The sequence below is a fragment of the Heloderma suspectum genome, chromosome 7, assembly GCF_057233095.1.
Source record: "Heloderma suspectum isolate Gila_16-S chromosome 7, 16-S_ref, whole genome shotgun sequence".
NCBI lineage: Eukaryota > Metazoa > Chordata > Lepidosauria > Squamata > Helodermatidae > Heloderma > Heloderma suspectum.
The window spans coordinates 19,704,157-19,728,125 of record NC_139464.1 but is presented as its reverse complement, the minus strand read 5'-3'; the positions used below and the strand labels follow the sequence as shown (position 1 = coordinate 19,728,125).

General features: G+C 45.0%; 1 protein-coding gene across 1 annotated transcript; it reads right to left on the bottom strand.

The window, feature by feature from the left end:
* Positions 1-2,378: 2,378 nt before the first annotated feature.
* Positions 2,379-15,218, bottom strand: RERGL (RERG like). Its single transcript, XM_084811702.1, has 5 exons — positions 14,958-15,218; positions 10,674-10,730; positions 8,391-8,464; positions 6,493-6,641; positions 2,379-3,479 (listed from the first exon to the last, which is right to left on the bottom strand). Exons 1-5 carry the CDS (start codon positions 15,007-15,009, stop codon positions 3,197-3,199), a joined length of 615 nt encoding a protein of 204 aa, XP_084667828.1. The 5' UTR covers positions 15,010-15,218; the 3' UTR covers positions 2,379-3,196.
* Between the last annotated feature and the right edge of the window lie 8,751 nt (positions 15,219-23,969).

The following is a 23,969-nucleotide window of genomic DNA, read 5'->3' as shown; positions in this document are numbered from 1 at the left end:
CAAAAGAACTGCAATGTATTTAAGTCTCTCCAAAGAAAGACATGAAGAATTTCATACCTAGCATCTTGAAAAAATATATCCATTACCATTTATCCAGCAGCCATACACAACTAGCAAACTTTCTGTCACTGATACAAGCAGAGAGAGAGTGCGTGCATGCATGCGTGTGTGTAGGATGGGCTTGAATATATCAAGGATCATTGAGGGGTGTACTGTATCTCTGCACAGGAGACACTTCAGCTTCCCATGGAATCCCTGCTAATGAAGACAAGGCCACTTTGCATCAGGAATGGAGGCCAAATCTGTCCTTATGAACCACCAAAAAAAGAGGACAAAAAGGGGGGCACCTATTAGCATAAATGCATGCTAATTTATATATATCTATGCAAATTTAGAAATCACTACAATAATTTAATTTAAATAAAAATTCAGTTAATCTCACTGTAGTGTGGAAGACTGTGACCCGGTGACCCGTGTGTCTGCCCCTGTTTTTGTTATGGATTTGAAATAGATATACTTTGCTAACTCCTGTTGAAGCAGCGGTGTACTTTCACAGACACAGACCACAAGTCGGCACGCCATCTAAAGCTGGACCTCACCGGGGTAGCTTTGCATTTTTCAGAAGTGATGAACGGTGCACATTCCAAATGCATTTGACATCTTACTGTGGTGATGCACAAGGCTTTCCTTTTCATGTTACCCAGAAGCATGAAAGAGGAAGATATAAGTCACTTGTGGATCTATGTTTTACTACTTTGGAGCATTTGCTAAGCAACCCCAACTCTAAATAGAAAGCTATTTGTAAGTAGGGATGGCGGAGAATTCCACCACGGATTTCAGTGAGGCCGAATGCACTGGCATTCGGCCCCCCGAAACCCATGGCAGAATGGCCTCCCACCCCCTGCCACCCCGCGGAATCCCTCCGGGATGAGACCTACCTGGGGCGGATGTTCTGGACGGCGGCGGCTCCATCGGCAACTTTGGCAGCAGCGGTGGCGGCGGCTGGTCTTCTGACCGGCTGCTGCCGTCGCCAATTGCAGTCTCGTCTTTTTTCCTTTTTTTTTTACATAGACGTGATAGGCTACGTAAAGACTTACATAGCCTATCACGTCTGGGCTTAAAACAACAACAACAACAACCACGGAAACCCATGGCAGAACAGCCTCCCACCCCCTGCCACCGCGCGGAATCCCTCCAGAACGAAACTTACCTGGGGCGGTGGCAGCGGCTCCAGCGGCAGCTGGTCTTTCAGCCACCATTTGCGTCTTGCCAGGCTGCCGTGATAGGCCATGTAGGTATTTACCTAGCGTATCACAGCAAAGAGTAGGGATGCAAACAGCAGCCGCTATGCCATTTGCGCCGCTGCTCTTTCCGTGATAGGCTACGTAAGTATTTACGTAGCCTATCACGATAAAGGCAGTCACGCAAATGGCGGCCACTACGCCATTTGCATGGCTGCCTTTACCATGATAGGCTATGTAAATACTTACATAGCCTATCACAGCAGCCTGGATGTGGCCGGAACTCCGGCTGCAGATCACCCTGGCTGGCGGCTCCGCGGAGCTGCCGCAGAGCAGAGCTGGCCAGGGAAGATTCCGGGGGGAGGGACAGCGTGCCTCCCCCCCCACCGTGAATCGCACCTGTGAAAAGGTAAGTCACTTTCGTACATCCCTATTTGTAAGTAAGGTACTACATTAATTATCTCCCTGCCACCCTTCCCATGGTCCTGCTTGTGCGCACTCACCAGGGATGGCAGAGAATTTCTCCACGAATCTTCGGGAGGCCGAGTGCCAATGCATTCGGCCCCCCAAAAGTGTTGGGGAAATTCTCCGCCGGCCCCCCGCCCCCCCCCGGGATGGGACTTACCTTCGGCAAATGTCCCTCCCAGCGGCGGGTCCCGGCGGCGTTTCGGCGGTGTTTCAGCGAGGGCGGCGGCCGGTCTCCCGACCGGCTGCCACCGCCGCCATTACAAAATAAAAAAGTACAGTAAAAAAAAAAAAAAAACACCCGTGATAGGCTACGTGACGATTTACGTAGCCTGTCATGGCTGACTTTGGAAATCTAGCCGTGATAGGCTACGCAAATCATTACGTAGCCTATCACGGGTGTGTGTGTGTTTGTTTTTTTACTTTTTTTTTTACGGCCGGGGAGACGGGGCGCTCCTCCCCAGCCTGAATTTCGCCGGCGAGGGATGGGGCGCCTCCCCCCCGGCCTGAATTTCGGCCGGGCGAGGCGGGGCGCCTCCCCCCCTCGCCTGAACTTCGGTGGGAGAACCGAAGCGCCTTCCCCCCACCGCGAAGCAAGCTGCGGGACCAGGTAAGTCCCTTTCGTCCACCCCTAGCGCTCACACACAGAGAGTTTACTTACAAGCATGCTATCCGACCCTTAACAATATTTGGCTTTATTTAGTGCAAGGCTTGGATTACCAATAACTCCTTGGGTCTGCAATCACAATGATGCACAAAAGGCACTAAAACGTGTTATAAGGAAACAAATTACTGCTGATAATACAGAATAGCTGGAACCTTTAGCTGGAATATAGCTCTTGCCAGACTTAAGACAGCCTCTGCCCCAAGTGTCTTACAATCTGTAACATGATCGAAGGAAAATGGGAGGGGAGGCATAGAAAGCTGCTTGCTTAAATTCATAGAGCAGGTCAATTTTAGACCTAGAACAGGCCCTAAACGTTTTAAGTCCTTGTGACCCACTGCCCAGTGCAACTTTCTCTGCCTTCTTCATACATGCTGTTCCTGATCCAACTCAAGTTAGTTCTGATGATTAACTTAGGTCCCATTGCTTTCAGTGGGACTTTAGTCATGACTAAACTTAGGTTGATTAAGGCAGCCAGGTGGGTGTAGTAGCAAAACTTGCTTGTGTGGATCTGCCCTCATGGATTAATCACCACAGACAGAACTTTAGCATTGCCTGATATCAACTCTTAACACAACACTTTTCAAAGGAGAGTGAAGAGTGAAGAGAGTCAAGAGAGTGAAGAAAGGAGAGTCCATCTTTCCTTGAGGCTCATTAATCAAAGAGACCTCAAGTGACAAATCTGTGAATAATTCAATATTGTTCTATAGCTCCCTCTCAAATGGAGTTCTGCAACACAGAGAAATGTTGATAAGGTATCCGTGTGGATTATGTTCCTTCTGTGCACATCTTCTTTCTGCCCAGAGCATGGCTATAGGACCTGCCACTAAACAGACTTCCTCCTCTTCCCAAACATGTTGTTGATCAGTTTGGCCATGGATTTTGACCCACTGGGCCGTCTCTTCTCCTTCCCTTTGGAACTAAAGGTGACATTCTTCAGGACTTTCGTGAACATGGCTGCCACTTCCTGACAATGCTCCGCCGCAGACAGTTCGCAAAATTGGCATTTGTAATCCAGGGCCAACTGCTGCCCTTCTTCCCAGCCAACTTTTCGCATGTGGCACAGGTCTTGCTTGTTCCCAACCAAAATGACAGTGGACTCAGAAGCTCTGAGGGAAAGTGGAGCAGAGGAAAGGTTTGTAAAGACTATTTGTATATCCATTTGATTCTGACGATTCTGACATTTTTTACACCATTTTTCTGGCTGTGCTGTTTTTTATTTTTTACATGTGTTATTTATTTACTGGTCTTTTTTTGAAAATTATTGTGGGCCACCCTAATCATCTGGTTGAAGGGCAGGCAGCATATAAATCACAAACACACACACACACACACACTATATATATATATATATATATATATATATATATATATATATATATATATATATGCAAAACACAGGTTGAAACAGGTAGAGTTTAGGGGGCCCTGTATCTAAACTGCAAACCTAGATCTCAGCTTTATCCCATCCTGCATCAAGTGTCAGGGCTTAAATAATCTTGGGAATTGTAGTTTGATAAAATGCTAAAATTTATTTGTTAGGAGGATCCCTGTCCCCTTCACCAATGGTGTAGTGGAGGGGGAACATGGGGGAGTGCAGCTCTGGGACATTTTTCAGAGCAGGAGCTGTGACATTGTCTGTCCGAATGCCAGGGTCCTTGCTGTGTCAAGTGATTGGGGTAATAATGGGGCTTTCAGGTTTTACTGTTCACAGGTTCACACAAAAGAAGTCAGAGAATGAGGAAAATAATCCAGCAGAGGCTGGATTTACATATTTCCTTTTCTTTCAGAGAGCTCCAACTTCACACTAGCTGTTTAAATTAGAGCTGTGCACAAAATGGCCTCTCAAAATTCTGCACTCTACTTGTGGGCAGAGAAATTGGGGTGACAACTTTTCCAAATTTATCCAACAGTTTCACACAGGTAGGGCTCACCATTGGCAGGGGTAGCACAGCTTATTTCTCCTCTTGTGGACCCATTATACATCCTCCACAATGTCCCACACCTAGTGCCATTCCGGGGCATTGCGGGGAAAGAGAGGGAAGGAGGCCACCATATAAAATTAATTGAAGTGCGGGAAGCCAAGGAGCCTACAGGCTTCCAGAAAGATGATTGTACAACAAAAGAACCCCAAACCCAGCCCATGAGAATTTCTCCAAAATTCTTCTCCTTTGAATATGTTTTCGGTAGGGATGTCGGAGAAATCCACCACGGACTCCAATGAGGCCAGAAAGAATCCAGCCCCCCGGAGTCCATAGCAGAACGGACTACACCCCCACCACCACCACCTGAAATCCTCCCTGGACGGACCCTACCTGCTGCCGGCTGGTCCAGGTCCGTCAGCTGCTGCCATCCATCCACTGCCCCGGACTGCAGCCGCAAATGGCGTCCAGCGTAGCAGACACCATTTGTGTCCCTGCTCTTTGCCATGATAGGCTAAATATGTACATAGCCTATCACTGAAAAGAGCAGGGACACAAAAGGCATCCCCTATGCCAGACGCCATTTGCGGCCGCAGCCCAGCAGCGGATGGAAGTCCGGCCGCGGATGGGCCTGGCTGGCAGCTCTGCAGACTTGCTGCGGAGCGGAGCCGACCGGGTAGGATTCCAGGGGGAGGGACAGATTGCCTCCCCGCCACCTGTAGAAGCCCAGACCAGAACAGGGTGAGTGTTCCGTACACCCCTAGTTTTCGGAAGCAATTTCTTTTCCATCAAATTGAGTGAGAATGCTCGAAAAAAATGTGGGGAAAAAATTTGGCACAGCATTAGTTTGAATGGTAACATTTCATTGCAAGATGGTTTGCGTTGTAATTAAAAGGTAAAGGTCGAATTTCAGCTGGCTGAAGCTCTTTCATTAAAGCTCAATGTATTTTATGAGTTGAACCTCTGCAGTCAAACTCAGTACCACAGAATTCAGTGGAGCTTTCTCCCAGGTAATTGTGCACGGGATTGCAGTGATCCTGATAAATTGGCTATTACGTGCTCAGGGTGTGTGTGTGTCTGTGTTTACCACTATACCAGAGCCCCTCACTGAACTCCAGTTCCCACCATTCCCTGGAAAGAAGGAATAACTCAAACTATATTAAAGATCTGTAGTATATATATGTTATTGAACTTCCCAATGTTCTTTTGTAATCCATTTGGATGGGCATTTAGCCATGGGCTAAATCCAGATTTAGTCATACTTTAAGTGGACTTGTTGAATCGATGGGACCTACCTAGGGATAAGGCAGGTGCACAATTGTATCTGGGAATCTGGTGAACCCCCACACACACCTGTACCCCCAAGCCCCGCTTCCCGAGCCCCTGCCCCCGCTCTCCCCTTGCCCGCACTCGGCGAGCGACCCATACTCACATTGGCAGCCTCATCGAACTCCGCAGTCAACATTTTTTTAAAAAGGAAATGATGATCACAAAACTGTGCATTTTTGCGCATATGCAAATATGCACATTTTTTCAATCACCATTTTATTTTTCAAAAAATGGCGACCGCGGAGCTTGACAAGGCCACCGAGGTGAGCGTGGGCTGCTCGCCAAGCACAGGAGGGGCTCGAGCGCAGTCTGGGGACTTGCAAGCGGGGGCAGGGACTGGGAAGGCGCCCACAGAACACAGACAGGGGTGGGCTCACACATCCTTAGACCTATCTCAAGTTCCTTGGATTGCAGTGGGTCTACTCATAAGTATGACCAAATCTGGAAAAAGCTGTAATTCTCTGATCATCACCATGCTTTGAGACAGGGGTGCTGTATCTCTTGGAGGCCAAGGGCCAAATTCCATTTTGGAAAAGGTCTTAGGGGGCACATTCCAGTGGTGGGTGGGGCTGAAGGCAAAAGGGGGTGGGGCCAAAGACAAAAGAGGCAGGACAAAAAATACCAGCATATTTGAGCTTAAAACTAAGCCTTAGGAGAGGCATTTCAGCCTTTTAAAGTGGGGAAGAAACTTCATGAAAACTGGGAAACCTCCAAAGAATTAGTGGTTGGGAGAAAGGGGGCGGGGGCACAACTGTCTGGGGAACCCTAGTGGGCCTGATTGGGCTCCTAGGCAAGCTGGATTTGGCCCTGGGCCTGAGGCTCTGCACCCTTGCTTTTCAGCCTTCCTAATCACAGTCATGTGCTATCTTGCCTTTTGCAAGCTCCCGCGTGGCACTCTTGTATCCTGTAGAGCAACGCTTTTGCAAAAGCGAAGGAGGTCCTGTTGCTGATGTCGTACACAATGACAAACCCATCTGCCCAGTGGAGCTCATCCGTGAGGGACAGCTTTCCTCGCTGAGGCTGGAAGGCAAGAGAACAAACTGGATGGGACCCTGTGCACGAGACACTGGGTCAGCATGGCATTAAGAGCATCCTAGTAACTGCCGGTGCATCATTCTCCCAAATCAGAAGTGTTGGATACTCCCTGAAAACCTGTGCCTTCTATTAGTTATTGCCTTGTTTTCTCACTTTTTTTTTCTCCAAAGGGCGAAAGGGAGCAAGTGTGGTTCTGCCAATTTTATCTTCATAGCAATCCAGCAAGGCAGCTTAAGCTGAGAGATAGTGACTGCCCCAAGGTCACCCAGTAAGCTTTGCAGCTGAGCAGGGATTTGAACTCAGCTCTTCCCCAGTCTAAACCCAGCTTTCTAGTCAGAACTGTGCATGCATAAAGAAAGAAAAGAAAAAAGGAGTCTAAATCATACACCAAGGTGACCCAAATTCTGCAACACCAAAAACTGAATTCTGCAATCTGCTTACATTATATAAATTAATCCCGAGTCATGTGAATTCTGAATTTGCATATTTTGTTCACTGTTTAACCATTTTGTATAATTTATTCTGATTCTTTTAGGTACAGGCTGGAGTAAAGAGCTATACAGTACACCACATCACAGATACTGACCACGGGAAATCTTATTCTTGCTTCTCCTCTCATTTCTGAGATCTCACCAAGCATACCTATGCAATGAGAGCTAGGAACTTGTTTCTTCTTTATTTCCCCTTTCTTCTTCTTTTTAAATGAAAGCTGAGATTTTCAAGAGACTGAATGTTTTTCTTCATTCAGTACTACATTTTGTGACATTTCTATGTTACCAACAAAATTGCATTGTACAGACACCCTTGCTGCCTGTGTTAATCCCAGTCGTAGAGAACTAGTTGTACTGGGCTCAGTGGGGAGGGAAAAGCACTTTGCACATGTTCTTATTTGACTTCAATCCTGCACATACTTGTGATCAATGAGATTCTTTCAGCTGAATAAGACTCCAGCATTGCTAACTTCAATACTTTAAATTCTCCAGAGCTCTATTCTTGTTGCTTGTGCTGTCTTTTTACTTGTTGATTCTAGCATTTGATCATATTTTTAATTTCTATTTTAACTGTTTCTCACTCCGAGAACATTTTGTTAGAGTGACTCATAAATATAATCAATCTTGGCACTGCAAGGAGTTCATTGAGCTAATCTTTGGCTCGTCCAAGCTTTGCAAAAAACAGTCCTTGAAAGAACACACACACACGTATACACACACACTATACTATAGTGTGTTAACAAATATTATTAACAATATAATGCTCTTTTACAAAACAGCAATAGGATTGCCAATAGGATTGTTACTTAAACTTATTATGTTTCATCATGTTGTGAACCACTCAGTGAGCTTTGGCTATTGGGCAGTGTAATAAATGAAAATGAATGAAAATGGGGGACAAAAACACAGCCAATTTCTGTTACATTGACTGCACTGAAGCCACAGTTGCTGAAGAGAGACTTTACTATCCTTGTGGGATTTTGAACTTTGTGTAGGTTTTGCCAGGCAGTAGGAGTAATCAGGAGACAATTAAGCAGCTGCTGAAATTAGTGCCACTATTCAGATCAAGTTCGGTTTAAAGCTGAGGAATTCCTCTGAACTGGAGTGCAATTCAGGCTCTAAATGATCCCCCCCCCCCGCCCACACACACACGTCTTTTGACACAATTTCCTTAAAGAACTTTGGGAATGATCTGACACAAAACCAGAGGAGAGTACACTATCAACAGTATTCTTTAACTTACTTGTGAACAAGGATCATATATTTCCAGGTTAATTTGCTTTCCATCCAGACACATATGTTTTGTATAGATGCACTCTGTGAGAAAGGGAGGAATACATATGATCATTGGGGCTTATGTACCAATAAAGCAGGGGTGCAGAACCTCAGGTACCAACTCCCATTATCGATTGAGTGACAGGTTAGCATTGTAAGGCACTAAGCATAAGGGGACAGATCTCTGCCCCTAAGGGCTTACAAACTATAATTTGTTCAACACAGGGAGACAGAGGAAAGACATGCAGTGTTTCAGCTATACATAATTAGGCTTAGGCTTCAATCCCATACGTGGGAATATCAGGGTATATCTTTGGGATAGTTGCCCAGGGCCCCACTCAGTAGTATAAGCAGGAGGGTCCCCAAAAGTGGGTAGGCTGGCTTGCCATATTTTGAAGTAAAATAATACATATTGCCACCTGGGGTGGGGGCTCTAAGACCACTAAGTCTAGAGTCTAATATTACCTAACTGCACCACTGAATCCTATACACACTTATCTGTGTAAGTAAGTCTCACTGAAATCACTGTCTACTTCTGAGTAGACATGACTTGGATGGCATTTTTAATTACCCTAGGGAAGGGGTAGGTATCCTGGTGCCCTCCAGATGTTTTGGACTATATCTCTAACCTACCCATACACTACAATCTTCAGCTGAGGCCTTCCTCAAAGTGCCTCCTCCAAGGGAAGTTCTGAGGATGGCAACAAGGGAGAGGGCCTTCTCAGTGGTGGCTCCCCAACAGGTCTGCCTGGCACCAACATTGCCATCTTTCTGGTACCAGCTTAAGACTTTCCTCTACTCCCAGACATTTGATAGCATATGAAAAGGGTTTTTTTAACAGATCCTGGGATTTTTATCATTGATTGTGCAAAACTGTATTTTATATACTTTTGTAGGCAAATGGCTTTATATTATAGAATCATAGGATAGTAGGGTTGGAAGGGGCCTACAAGGCCATGAGTCCAACCCCCAACATATATTATGTTATTATATTGTATTTTTAGGGGTTTAATCTTTGTAAACTGCCCAGAGAGCTTTGGCTATTGGGCGCTATAGAAATGTAATAAATGAACTGAAATCTTCCACAATTCCTGACTATTAGCCATGCTGGCTGGGGCTGATGAAATTAGTAGCCCCCGAATTTGGAAGGCACCAGGTAGCCTACCCCAGTTCTAGGTCAAGCTGTGCACAAATGGCCTCCCAAAATTCTCCAGCCTGTTTGTGGGCAAAGAAATTGGAGGAACAATTTCACCTAATTTCTCCAGGGGGAGGAGAAATTCTTGAACAGTTTGTCCCAGGCAGGTCTCACCATTGGCAGGGATTGCAGCACAGCTTCTTCTTTTTTTTTTCCTAAAGGTTTTTGTTTCTTTGTGCTGCCACTACAAGTGATAACAGCCTGAACTGTAGTGGCAGCTTGGCCCCTATTTTGTATCCTCCACAATGCAGGTGTGTGTGTGTGTGTGTGTGTGTGTGTGTGAACAGTGCTGTGTAGGTCCAAGGAAGGGGTGGATGTAGTGCTGTGCCAAAATCTGTCCTCCAATTTCCTGAAAGTTTTCTTCCCCCCTGAAAGAGGCTTCCATTGTTCTGCCTCTTTCTCAGGGTGTTTTAGAACTGATTTCGGATTTCTTTTGGTGGTGTTTTTCAGCTTACGTAATCACAGCAAGTTGGCTGAGGGCGCTGTGCATTTTTCTTTCTCTTAAACATCTCTCCATTGCTCTGCAGCCTTCCAGGCTGCCTGCACTTCCTAATCTGAAAAAGTATTAAGACCTCATGATGTCTCCCCCTGGGCTTTAACTGCAGCATGGAAAGCTGCCAGAGATGACTGCACAACGAAAGACGGGACACTTGTGAACACTCCTTGGCCACCTTCTAAGTAATGTAAGTGCAAGAAACCCAAATCCACCCATGAGAATTGCTCCAAAATTTTCTTTGCCACTGCTTTTTAAAATTTTTTTTAAGGCAATTTCTTTTCTATCTAATTGAATGCAAATGGCCAAAAAAAGGGGGGGGGAGAATGTGATGCACAGCACTAGTCCTATGGTTTTTGGACCAGGGGGTGATGCCAAAGGCTTCATGGAAAAGGTGGGGACAGATTTTAAGGAAGTGGTGTGTTTCTTCACTCATATGGCCAGGATTTGAGAGAGTCTGAACTGAGTCATCATCAACATACGGGCTGCTTAAGAGATCCAACATATAGAGATTGTCCAAGATGCAACGCAGATGCATACTCCCAAAGTTAATGGGGGCTTACCAGAATCGGAGGCATATTCTCCGATGAAACGCCTGGTTAGGAAACGCACTGTAAGGGCTGCAATGACAGAACAAAAATTGAACATGAGAAAAGATCAGCCTGTGGAGACGATCACGCTTTTGATTTTATTACTTTCAAGTCATCTCTTTCAACTGCCATATTTGGTTCTAGATCCCCAAGCTGTCTGCCCAATAGGAAGGATACAGCTTGATCAACCAATAATGCAATGTTCCATGGGACCCATAGATGCAAACAGAAGATAGAGTACTACCCCTGGGGATGGGATAATGAGGACAGCATCATAAACGGTGCTTTTAAGGTATGTTTGCAGTGCATATTCTAATACTAACCCTGGATTCAGTGAGTCTGAATTAAGACAGTATTAATGTGCTCCTCCAGCTTTATTTGTAAGCATACTTTCCAGAAGAATGTAAACCAGGAGTGCCCCCTTTTTTCCCCCTCCAAGATACATGGTCCCCGATCCAGCTAAAGTCAGGCGTGACTCAGGCTGCAATCCAACACATGCTTACCCCTGGGAGTAAGTCATATTGAACCTATGGGACTTGCTTCCAAGTAGATATGCACAGGATTGCACTGTAAGTCTCATTGTCGGAAGAAGGTAGTTGTGACTAACAAGTCCCTTGCTTTCAATGGGGCTTAGTCATGACTAGGTTTGCTGGGTCGTGGCCACAGAATGCTGTGACATTTCCATACATCCTGGAAAAGGAGACAAAAGCCAGAAGCTGTACCCCTAAATCTGTCCTCCTTGGACTAATTGGTCCCTATTTTTGGATCCCTAGTGCTGAAGCACTCAATGTATACACAGCAAGAAAGGGAGAAGAATAGAGGGGCAGGGAAGGATAACTAACTCAATCTGCATGTTCCAGCAATGAAAAACACACTTTTTAAGTACTCTGTTAATTGTGTTTCACTTTTCAGGTGGCAGACATAGAGTTCTCAGGCAATCTTCCATCCAGGCACTGATCTGACTCAAACCTGCTTAGCTTCAACAAGGTTGTTGCATCACCAACCTCCAGACTATGCCCTGGGCCCTTCCAAGCTCTCTAGGAGAAGAACTGCATTTCACTGCCAAAATGGAACAGTAAAAATAGATCTCAAGTTAGAAGACAGACAGTGTGGTATAGTGGGTGGACTACAAGTCTTGGACCAATGAGACCAGGGTTCAAATCCTTGCTCAGCCATGAATGAAATTCACTGACTGACCCTGGACCAGTCACCATCTTTAGGCCTAACCTAACCTACCTCACGGGGTTGTCTGGCATTCCTGAACTCTTTGAAGAAGAATGGGAAATGTAACGAATGAAAAAACCAAAGGCTAGTCTTTTTAAGTCAGCTGTACTGCAGATTCAGCTTTATGGCATGTCTATCACATCCACTCATTCAGAAAAAAACTGATACACCTTATGCCTGGCCAACTGGGACAATAGCAAGGCTCATGAGCGTACAAGGACGGCACAACCCAAGCTGGTGATATCAGCACAGGGGTTTCCCACACAACATCACACCTCCTTTTTCTTCTCTTAGGAGACTTCTCAATACTTTTCTAATTTATTGCTAAAGCTTAATTTAACAATTTTAATGGCAGAAAGCGAAGAGGATCTAAAGAGCCTCTTGTTGAGGGTGAAAGAGGAGAGTGCAAAAGCTGGTTTGAAACTCAACATTAAAAAAACTAAGATCATGGCATCTGCCCCCATCACTTCCTGGCATATGGAAGGGGAAGAAGTGGAAGCAGTGACAGATTTTATTTTCTTGGGCTCCAAGATCACCGCAGATGATGACTGTAGCCATGAAATTACAAGATGCTTGCTCCTTGGGAGGAAAGCTATGGCAAACCTAGACAGCATAGTAAGAAGCAGACACATCACCTTGCCAACAAAGGTCCGCATAATCAAAGCTATGGTTTTCCCAGTAGTAATGTATGGCTGTGAGAGCTGGACTATAAGGAGGGCTGAGTGCCGAAGAATTGATGCTTTCGAACTGTGGTGCTGGAGAAGACTCTTACGAGTCCCCTGGACTGCAAGGAGGTCAAATCAGTCAATCCTAAAGGAAATCAACCCTGAGTGCTCATTGGAGGGACAGATAATGAAGTTGAAGCTCAAATATGTTGGCCACCTAATGCAAAGAGAAAACTCCCTGGAAAAGACCCTGATGCTGGGAAAGACTGAAGGCAAAAGGAGAAGGGGACGGCAGAGGATGAGATGGCTAGATAGCATCACTGATGCAATGAATAGACTTGAGCACACTCCAGGAGAGAGTGCAGGACAGGAAGGCCTGGCGTGCTATGGTCCATGGGGTCACGAAGAGTCGGACACGACTAAACGACTGAACAACAACAACAATTTAACAATTTACTGCTTAAGTTGAGGAGGTGCCTGTATGAATACTTAAAGAACTCCTACAGCAGCTTTCTCCAACCTGATACCTCCACATGTGCTGGACTGGGAATTGCTGTCTGGGGATGATAGAAGTTGTAGTCCAGCAGATCTGGAGGACGTCAGGTTGGAGAAGCAACCTAGGCTACTGAGCCCAGATATTAGTTTTGGGGAAGGGAGGTTATCTTATATCACAAGTATTTGTGGAAATCAAATTTAGGGCACAATCCTATGGGGATAGGCAGCTGCCTCCAAACTCTGAGGCAACCGCTTATCCAATGCAGGACTGGAGAAGCATGGAGGGGATCATTCCGTCCATGAAGGGGGGAAGGTCAGTTCTCTGGGAACCGAACTCAGAGTGGGGTCTCCGAGGTCGCTTCGCAGAAAACCACATATCCTATGGCCATCTAGCTGCTGATTAGCAGCCATAGGATTGCTCCCTTATGGACTCCAAATTCATTTTCTGTTGCCACTACACTGTGAGTGTGCTGTTGGAATCAGGGCCAACCCTAGAATAAATAGCACCTTGGGCGAGGACTGGATTTGATCCCCCTGCCCAGCATGGTCAGTTTTGCAAGGCTATTTGGCATGAGCCAGTCATAAGCCTGTTTGATCAATCTTCTGGGTGGACATCCTCCCTGGAAAATGTGTAGAATCTAGAAATGTAAGTCTTCAGTGTTATGCAGAACATCAACGTGCTCTGAAATCCCTTAGCACTGAGCTCAGCTTGGCATCATCCTTAGCTCACCTTGGTAACCCCTCAGCTCAGCGCTATGGGCAACTGACCAGCTCGCTCACCCCTAAGGCCAGCCCTGGTTGGAACTGCAGGTAGGGTGGGGTGATATCACATATGGAAAGGGGATGATAGTTATCACTGTTCCCTTAAGATCTGCAGCCAGTGCCTATACCTGTTTACTCAGAAGTAAGCCTGGTTAGTTAAAATTGGTTTATTCTCAAGTTAATCTGCCTAGGACTGCAGTGGTAGAGAGTTATTGTGCATGTGTTTTGTTGAAGGATCATTCAAGTCAAAAATCACATTTCCACTTTGAAGTTTCAGAATGCAAATTCAGCTTTTGGAATCCCGAACACTTTCAAACATTGCTTTGGAAATTTAATTTCCAAATTTAAAAAGAGAAAAATCCAGTATGCCACAGAATTCCAAAACTTGGATTCAAATTTTGAAATTCAGCCAAATCTATATCAGCTCCTATTCTGAACTCCTTTTCACTGACGCCATACAGTCCCACATGTGTCATCCTGCTAAGTTAGGTTTGCCAAAAAAAACAAAAATAAAACAACAACAACACCTGGCTCTGCTCCTGTACCTTAAACAGAAGAATGTCATTCAGAATTTAAGCAGGCAAAGCTTTTCTAGCCACTGCAGGTATATGTTGGGAGAAGCGTCATCTGTTTAATTGATTGCTATATGTTAAAGCACTGTTGGAGGGGCAGGCCTGTAAAAAAAAGTTGGCAACTATAATTGGGTATTTAGAATGAAGTGCATTTGTTTAAAGAAAATGTATAAATATAATATAAAAATGCAATTTCTAGACACCTAGTAGATAGATAGATCATATTTCAGCAGACTAGAAAATGAATTTGTAAGTAACAGGCATATAGATTTTTATTATATATATATATATATATATATGACATTAAAATATATGTTAACACACAAAGAAAACACAAACCAGTCTGCCCTACACACCTGTAAAAATAATAGTAAAAGGAAACCTAGAGAACTCTACTAGTTTAGCTTTTTATTAAGCTATCAAAAAGTGCCTATAAATCAATTTGGGCAGCAAGAAAAAAGAGATCCTTTCCCCACCAGAGGGATAATAGATCTCTCCTACACTAATTCGTTGTTGAATCAAATTGCAGGGAGTCTTACCAGATTTGCCTGTTCCTTCGCTGCCCAGAACTGCGACTTTCATCTCATTCATCTTTGAAGTAGCTTTGGGCACTAAAGTGATCCAAACTGGAAACTTCCACGCAGGAGAGGGGGGAGAATTATCTGCCTTTCCCGGGTTCGGTTCGGTGTGTTTCTGTCCCCGCCTTTACACATACACACTTCTTCCTCCCTTCCAATCCCTAGAGAGCAATTCTGAGCTACCTGCCCACCGTCTGCAACTTCTATATAGCCTCCTGTGCTGAGGACGTCAAGGGAGAAGTGGTTGCATTCCATGGCGACGCAGTTCAAGGATCCGCCCAACCTTGGGTGGCCCCCACGCCACCCCACCCCACCCCCGGGAAAGGAGTTACTGAGAAAGATCGCTCCCTCCCCTCTCCAAGCCTGTGATCGTGGCTAGGACGAAGGATATTCATTCTTTCTTCTTCGCAAACCAAACCAAACTAGTCACAAATCCAGAATCGAGGTTACTTGAACTAGTCAATTTCCTTCCTGGGTCTTCAGCGCCTGGACAGATTTTTCGTCCCAGGAGGACATGGGTCGGGGGCGAGAGAGAAGTGAAATTGACTTGCATTCTGCGAAATTGACCTCCCTTGTTTGGAAACTCTCTTGTAATGCATTTGTTAGAGTCTCCTCCAGAAAACGTCTTTGCTAACCCTCCCCTCACTCACCCCGTGGTTTTAAAGGGGAGTAGTAGGACAAATTTATAGAGGACAGGTCTGTCAGTGGCTCAGTCCAATCCATGTCTACTTACAAGTAAGCCCCATTGAAATCAATGGGACTTAACTCCCAGGTATGTATTTATATAGGACTACAGGTTCAGAGGTAATATACCATTGAACTCCCGTTGCTAGGCTATTGACTTCATGCCCTATAGGCTTTCCAAGGGAATCTCATTAGCTGCTTGGGAAATTGGATGCTGCAATAACTGTGCAATCCTATGCATGTTTACTCGGAAGTAACTCTCACTGGGGCTTCCTCAGTAGTATGTTGGTTTGGAAAGCAGCCTCAATGGATCTCAGATCTGAGCCAGCAAGGCTCTCCTTGTGTTTTTAACACATATACTTAAAATCTGTAGGAGTCCTCCTTCCTTTTGTATTTTATTTGTATTTGTTTTACTTCATTTTATGTTTATTCCACTTTTTTTAAAACAAAAGTGAGGTCAAAGCAGCACACAATGAAGGAGTTAATACAAATAGTTTAAAAAGATACTGTCAGAAAACAACAAAGCAAAAGCAGTCCTCCTGGCTGGGGAATGCTGGGAGTTGTAGGACTTTTTTTTTCTGTCTCAACATGCATGGGATTGCACCTTAAAAGTGGGAAGGGTAGGAAGAGAGGAAGCCTGTCACTCTTGGGAGGGCATTCCAGAGTTGTGGTGCCACCACAAAGAAGGCTGTATCCTTGGTACCTTGAGAGCCAGTATGGTGCAGTGGTTAGAGTATTGGACTGGGACTCAGGAGATCCGGGTTCTAGTCCTCATTTGGCCATGAAGCTCCCTGGGTGACTTTGGGCCAGTCACTGACTCTCAGCCTAAGCTAACTCACAGGGTTATTGTGAGGATGAAATGGCGAGGAAGAGGGCCATGTAATCCATCTTGGGTTCCTTAAAGAGGGAAAAAGGTGAAATATAAATGCAGTAATAATAATAACAATAACAACAACTGCAACAACAACAACAACAACAACAGGTGAGCTCCTTTGCTAGGTGAAACCACCAGTGGCCACTGCTGGTGAGCAAATAGGGAGGGAGATCATCACCTCTGGGTGTGGTGGGAGGAGTTGGGGGTACCACAGCCAACCCCATACATGTGCATAGTTGCTGAGTGGACAGTTGCCTCTGCTGATGTCAGCAGTCTGCAAGGGTGACCATTTGCTGAGCAAAGAAATATGCATAGCCCTAAGGACACTGCATAAGGGGGCAGTCAGTGGCGCCATCTTCAGCACTACCACACAGAATGCCTTGGAAGGCCACAGCTCCTCCACTTTGTGGAGAGGCAGTGACTTGATGCTGGTTTGGGGTCCACGTGCCAAAGAGAAGTGCATTGTTGTCCCACAATGCAGCCATAACTTATGGAGTTTGCTTCCGCACACATTGTGGGGAACTGATGGTTTAAAGCTTAGATGGCTTTAACAAGGGATTTGGGGTAGGCCACATGGAACCCTCCAGATATTCTGGACTACAAACTCCTATAAGCTCCAGCTAGTACAGCCAATGGTCAGCGATTGTAGGAGTTGTAGTCCAAAACATCTGGAGGGCACCAGGTCACCCACCCCTAACTGTTAGACAAATTCTTGGAGGATACGGCTATCAAGGGCTTCTAGTTATGAATAATGTAAAGCTCCCTGTTTAGAGGCAGTAAACTATGGAACAGCACCAGTTGCTGGAGGGCAACTGTAGGAGAGGGCTCTTGCCTTCACGGTCCTATTTTTGGCTTCCCAAAGGCCTCTGGTTGCCACTGTGGCAAATAATCTTCTGGTCTACATGATCTGACCCAGCAATACTCTTCTTACATTATTATTATTATTATTATTATTATTATTATTATTATTATTATTATTATACTTATGTTCACTGGCAGTATCATGGCCCAGCTGGAGAAAATCAATAGCATTGGAATCTATGTCCTCAATCTATGATCGAACTCAGTTCCATGTATCTTAGGACCATAAATCTGAAGAATCAGGCCTAGATAACTACATTTTGGGTACAAAAGTTCCTACTCAGGAATTGACTTCTTAGACTATAAATGAAGGCATTGTGTGCATATTGTTGCCATGGGGCTTATTTTTAGTATCGAATGCTAACTCCCTTTTTCTTTTTTAGCTCCTGTGTTTATATTGCACTAAAGACAGACCACAGAGTGGGGGCATTGCCTGGAAATTTAACTTTTGCCCTTTGCTTTAGCAAGCTAAACATTGTGATTCTCACCACAAAGGAACCATTTAATGAACTCCAAAAGGAAAAGAGTGAAGATGGCACTTGATGGGAATTTTATTTTTCTTCACATTCCAACCATGATTTTTTAAGGGACACAAATAAAGGGTTGTTTCAAAGTTTTGTAATTAGCTTCAGAAACAGAGAGGAAAATGCTCCTTGGAGATGCATACTAGGTGAGCTGGGCATAGTTAAGCATGAAATGTCAGCCTCTGGCACAGAAGTGTGCTGTTCTGAATCAATTGTCAACCAGCATGCAAGGGAATGGAAGACACTGGTTATTACTGGCCAAGCCATTCCTGACTACAAGTGCTATCACAGTAGAGCCCTTTAACACTCCAGAAGCACTGCTCTTCCACCATTAACTAGAAGTGAATTAAAGGTGTGGCTCCATATGCATATATATATATATATATATATATATATATATATATCCTGTGCAAGCACCAAGTCATTGCTGACTCCTAGGGACACCACTTTCACTGGCGTTTTCATTGTAGACTATAGCGGGATGGTTTGCCATTGCCTTCCCCAGTCATGACTACCTTTCCCCTGCAAGCTGGGTACTCATTTTACTGACCTCGGAAGGGTGGAGGGCTGAGTCGACCTGAGCCAGCTACCCGAGACCTGGCTTCCACTGGGATCGAACTCAGGTCGTGGGGAGAGTTTTGGTTGCAATACTGCTGCCTACCACTCTGCGCCACATGAGGCTCAGATAGATAGATAGATAGATAGATAGATAGATAGATAGATTCTCCACATAACAGCCCAGCAATGCCTTCTCCTATGGGCAAGATTTTAATATATGTTTGCTCAGAACTATTAATTAATAATATCCTTCCTCCTTGGTTGACATATTTTTGTCAGTCTCCCATTTCTCCTTTCTCTTGGCCCTTGAATTATTCATTTCCTGGTACTTCCCCTGGTCACAATCTGTCCTTTAATGAGTTGAACAGGAGGTATCAGGAAATTACTAATTCAAGGGCCAATAGCTGGGAGAAGCATCAACAGCATTTTGTCAGCCCAGCCTGAAGAGGCTAATGCTGCTAAACTGCAATTATATTTCCTTTTAAGGGGGGCAGGGAATCACTGCAAATCAGATCAGCAAAGAGATGGGAAGAGAAAACTGGAATGCAATGGAATGGATGGAATAAAAACAGAATGAACCAATGATGTCCATTGTAAAGAAAATAGCTACTGTGGAAGCAAACAACCTTTTATGTTCAGAAATAAACATGAAAACTCAGATTTTGAACCATGAGGTCCAGCATAGCTTTTTCTCTCCAGGTTTGCTTGATGCTGGAGCTATTGTTTAAAATAAACACAAGATAAAATTTCAACACCATGTTGAGTTCTCCCTGCCACCTCTGAAACATGTAGTAACATGCACATGCCTTGAAGCTTTCATGTTGTGTATTGTACCACACCAACCCCACTTCAATGGCTGTCATTGGTGGGGACAGGAAAATGATGATACAGGGCAAATGCTGTCCAGATATTATTGAAGGGGGTGGAGAACCAAGTTGGGAGTGGGCTGATAAAACAGGAACCTGAGGAAACAATGGATGATGGAGGCATGAGCCCTCTTCAGGCATTCTTAAAGCTCAGAACGTCTACCTGTGTGGACGTTCAGAATCCTTATTGGACTATTATTTATCCTGGTTTAGAATCCTGGTTTAGAATCCTTATTGGACTATTATTTATTTATTACATTTATATCCCACCTTTTTTCCTCCTAAGGAACCCGAAGTGGCATGCACAGTTTTCTTCCTCTCCATTTTATCCTCACAACAACAACCCTGACAGTCTGTGACTGGCCCAAAGTCAGTTAACTTTCCTGGCTGCATGGGGACTTCAACCCAGATCTCCTGACTTTTCAGTCCAGCACTCTAGCCACTACACCACACTGGCTCTCTAGATCAGCCTTCCCCAACTTGGGATCCTGTTCTGCCAATAGGCAAAGGTTTTTTGGGGGGGATTCATAAACAATTAGCACACAGGTGGACAGAAGTCAAGGATTTTATTAAAGAGCATGCAAAATGATGCATAATAGCATAAAATACTGATACTGAACAAGATAGCTTACCTCCCCATTCAGTGGTCGGGCACTCCAGGTGAACGACAATGGTGAGACCCCAGTCAAACCGCCAGCATGCAGTACCTCCATGGTCCCAGTCTGCATTAAAGTTCACTGTGGGCAAGTTTCTGGTGACTTTCATACCTGAGTTCTCCTGTTGCTATGTGCAGGTTTGAGGAGCACCCTAATTAATCACACCTGGGTGATGGTCAGAGTCTGAGGTCTCATGATGTTCATACATTCCTGCACCATCCAAAAAAAAGATAAGGTAAAGTGAGTGGACAGTGGCCAACCTAATTGATTCAAGGTTGTACGCTCCCAAGCAGACAATTGCCCTTGAAAAGTAAAGCTTCCAGCCCAGAGGGGGGCAGGTTTTTAAGGTTCTCCAGGAGATTCAGGCATGCAAGGAACAATTGTGGCATGCCACTCTCCTATCTCCTCGAAATACAATGGGCTTTCCTCTACAGGTCCTCCAGATGTTTTGGACTACAACTTTCAGGATTCCTGGCCTTTAGCTATGCTGGTTTCTCAGTCATTGAATTTGTTCTCTTCAGTTTACATGTCAAATGTCCCAGGTGACGTTCCAGATTTGTAACATGTCATCAGCCTTCCATTTAGAAAGAGTGGAGCTTCTATTTTGGACATCTGTGCCCTGTCTAGCAGAGGGAACACTCCTGACGTTTTGATGCATGATACTGTCCAGCTTGCCTTTATGTAGTTATTCTGACTCAGTTAGCTGCCCATGTTCCTTAAGGCAGGCCATCAATCAGAAATGCGGTAGTAAAGAGTTGTGAGCGTGTGTGTGTGTATTGCAAGTTAGCACACCTTGGATCATCTATCCTGTATGTTCAGAACAAGGGACCATGAGAAAAACTGCAACTCAGAATAAGGTTATTGAAGGTATTTATTTGCCAGTGTATATGAATCACTCTCTTAAAAAGAAATTTCTAAATCAGATACAAACAAAAGAGTATATAGAGCCATAATAAAATATTGCATAAATCTTAGGAAAGACATTACCAGGACAACAATCACAATTCTAGGAAAGCTTGCTGGACCAAGTAAGTTTTCAGTAGGCAGCAAAAACTCAAAAGGGTTGGTGCCTGCCTAATTTATAGTGGTAGGGAGTTCCAGGCACTAAAGACCCTGTTCTGAGTCATGATGGACCAGACCTCTGAAATCTTATGGGTACTAAAGGCCCTATTCCAAGTCATGATGGACCAGAGACCTCTGAAATTTGGGTACAGGAGGGGATCTCCTGACTAGCGCACCAGCAGCTGAGCAGGCTGGTAGGGGGTCAGGTGATCTTTAAGGTATCCTGGTCCTGAGTTGTTTAGGGCTTTGTAAAGTAGAAGCTGTAATGGCCCCAGGCCTATAACCAAGTCACCAGTAGTTTTAGAGGGGCCTAGAGATCCATAATGCTTTCTCCTTTGGTTCATTATTAGTGCAATTCTCTTGCAAGGTGGGCCTCTTGGCTGGTAAGATGAATCAAAGGCTGATATCGCTGCCTCAGCACATTCCATGCTAATGAGCTCTGAATCATTTATCTTATCAGGGCTTAGGGTGCACCTAGGAAGTGAGGCTCTATTTATGCTAAGCTACAGGTGTCTGTGCTGGGAAAGTTCTGATTGTTTTCCTTCTGAACAAGCACTGTTAGTCTATGCTGGGAAAGTTGCAAATGAACGCTGATTAGTGCTTGCTTCTCTGATGCTGCCTCATTGCTAACATGTATGGTATAAAACCCATCGTACCCCATGGCTCTGGGTTCAGAGAAGCTGTCAGATCCAACCATTGGGTATGCCTGTGTGCTGTAAGTACTCAATAAAGTATCCTTGTAAATAAACCTGGATCTGGCTTATCACTTCCACTGCACCTCCAAACCTTAGCAGCACATGGCTGGGGCATACAGAAGCAAATCTTAAACTTGACCCAGTAGGGTCTAGGTTGCAGTGCAGTTCCCACAGCACAGTTGTCATATCCTGGCACTAAGCCACTGCCATTCCCAACCCAGCTGCAGCATTCTGCACCCACCGCAGCTTCCAGACCAACCTTCAGGGCAGCCCTTAAAGCATACTGCAGCAATCCAGTTTTCTTGCATGTCTGGCAAAACTGTGCTAAGCCTCTGTCTCTTTCTGTTCCTCCATTCCACAAATAGGGTAGGGCATGTCTGTCTCGATCAGACATTGTTCTTCTTCTTCTTCTTCTTCTTCTTCTTCTTCTTCTTCATCATCATCATCATCATAATTTCAAAGTGCTGGTTCTGACCTTTAAAGCCTTCAATGGTTTGGGACTGCATCCCTGCAGTCAGCCGTGATAGGCTACGTAAATGTTTACATAGCCTATCATGGCTGACTGCAGGGATGCAAACGGCGGCGGCTACGGCTGCCGCCATTTGCTCACCCAGCCGGCCAGGATTCGGGGGGGGGGATGGAGCGCCTCCCCCCCCGGCCAGAATTTCGGGGGGAGGGACGGATCACCTCCCCCCGCCACAATTTGGGGGGGGAGGGATGGAGCACCTCCCCCCGCCACAATTTGGGGGGGGAGGGACGGAGCGCCTCCCCCCCACCTCGAATCAAATTTCGTTAAAGGTAAGTCACTTTCGTACATCCCTAGACTCACTGCAGACTTTTAAGAAGGCCTTGAAAATGTATTATTTTACCTTGGCCTTCTCTGGATATGACTGCTATAGTTGCAGTTACTGCTGTTTACATTGTTGCTGGTTTTGGTGTTGGCTTTTATGGCTGTTTTTATTGTTTTTATGCTTTTATCACTTTTAATATTTTAACTGTTTTTATGTATTTCATTGCTGTGAACCGCATTGGGACGGCTTCGGCCTTGAAAGGCCGCCAAGAAATATTTTAAATAAATAAATAAATCAGTCATCCTCCTCATCCTCATCCTTGTATGTAAAAACAAAACAAACAAACCCTAGGATGTCATGGAGAAAAGTTCAGTCCAGTTTTCTCCCAGAGAGGCTAGCTTTTTATGTGCATGGATTTGTTTAAAAAAAATTGAGAGTAATCTAGCATGCAAATCCCCCACTGCCCCAACCACCACCACAAGCAGCTTGAAATGTTATTTTCCAGGATGGACCCAATATCAACATATAGCACCCATGGGCAGCTGTCAACCCAGAAAGCCCAACTAGGGTTGTTGACTGTCCGAGGCTGCACATGTTTTGTGGCAGGCAGCTTGCAGCTGCCATTTTAAAATCCCCACAATGCCCATAAGTGAGCAAAGGGCTGGATATGCCTGATCCCATCTCGGAAGCTAAGCAGGGTTCAGCCCTGGTTAGTACTTGGATGGGAGACCGCCTGGGAATCAGGCTTCCTGCACTGAGCAGGGGGTTGGACTCGATGGTCTTGTAGGCCCCTTCCAACTCTATGATGCTATGCTATGCTATGCTTGCAAAACAAACGATTGGGAAATCGCTATGATTCTATGATATTTTATTCTACCACATGGCAGCCCTCCAGTGTATTGTGGGATATTATAGTAATGACTTCAAGTGGGCTGCCATTGGGGTTGACGTTTTAATTTCCCACAGTACCCCAGAATGATTATGTCAAGCACCCCCAGGACACTGCAAGAGTTTTTAAACTGTGGGGATGCCTGCCTGTGGTCCTGTCAAAATGCGGGATTTTTGCCCACTGAATTGGGGGCCCATCTGACATGGGATGTCATCAGAGAGCTCTACACCAAATGGCCTCATCAAACTGGGAACCTGCCCTGACCCAGGACAACTTTTCCACATGCAAAGCAACATCAACATTTAAAGTTCACTTCTAAAGTTCTAAACCATTCCCTGTGGCTCACTTTAAAAGAGCTCCACCAGTTGAAAGCCATCTTTCATAAGCAAGAAGCTTATGTCCGATTTAAGCAATCGCACAAAATGCCATTCTTATTTTTGGCTCTTGCCAATCATCCTTCTAAGACAAAGTGCTTCATCATCCTACATGCCACAACTAACCCAGTTAATTTTG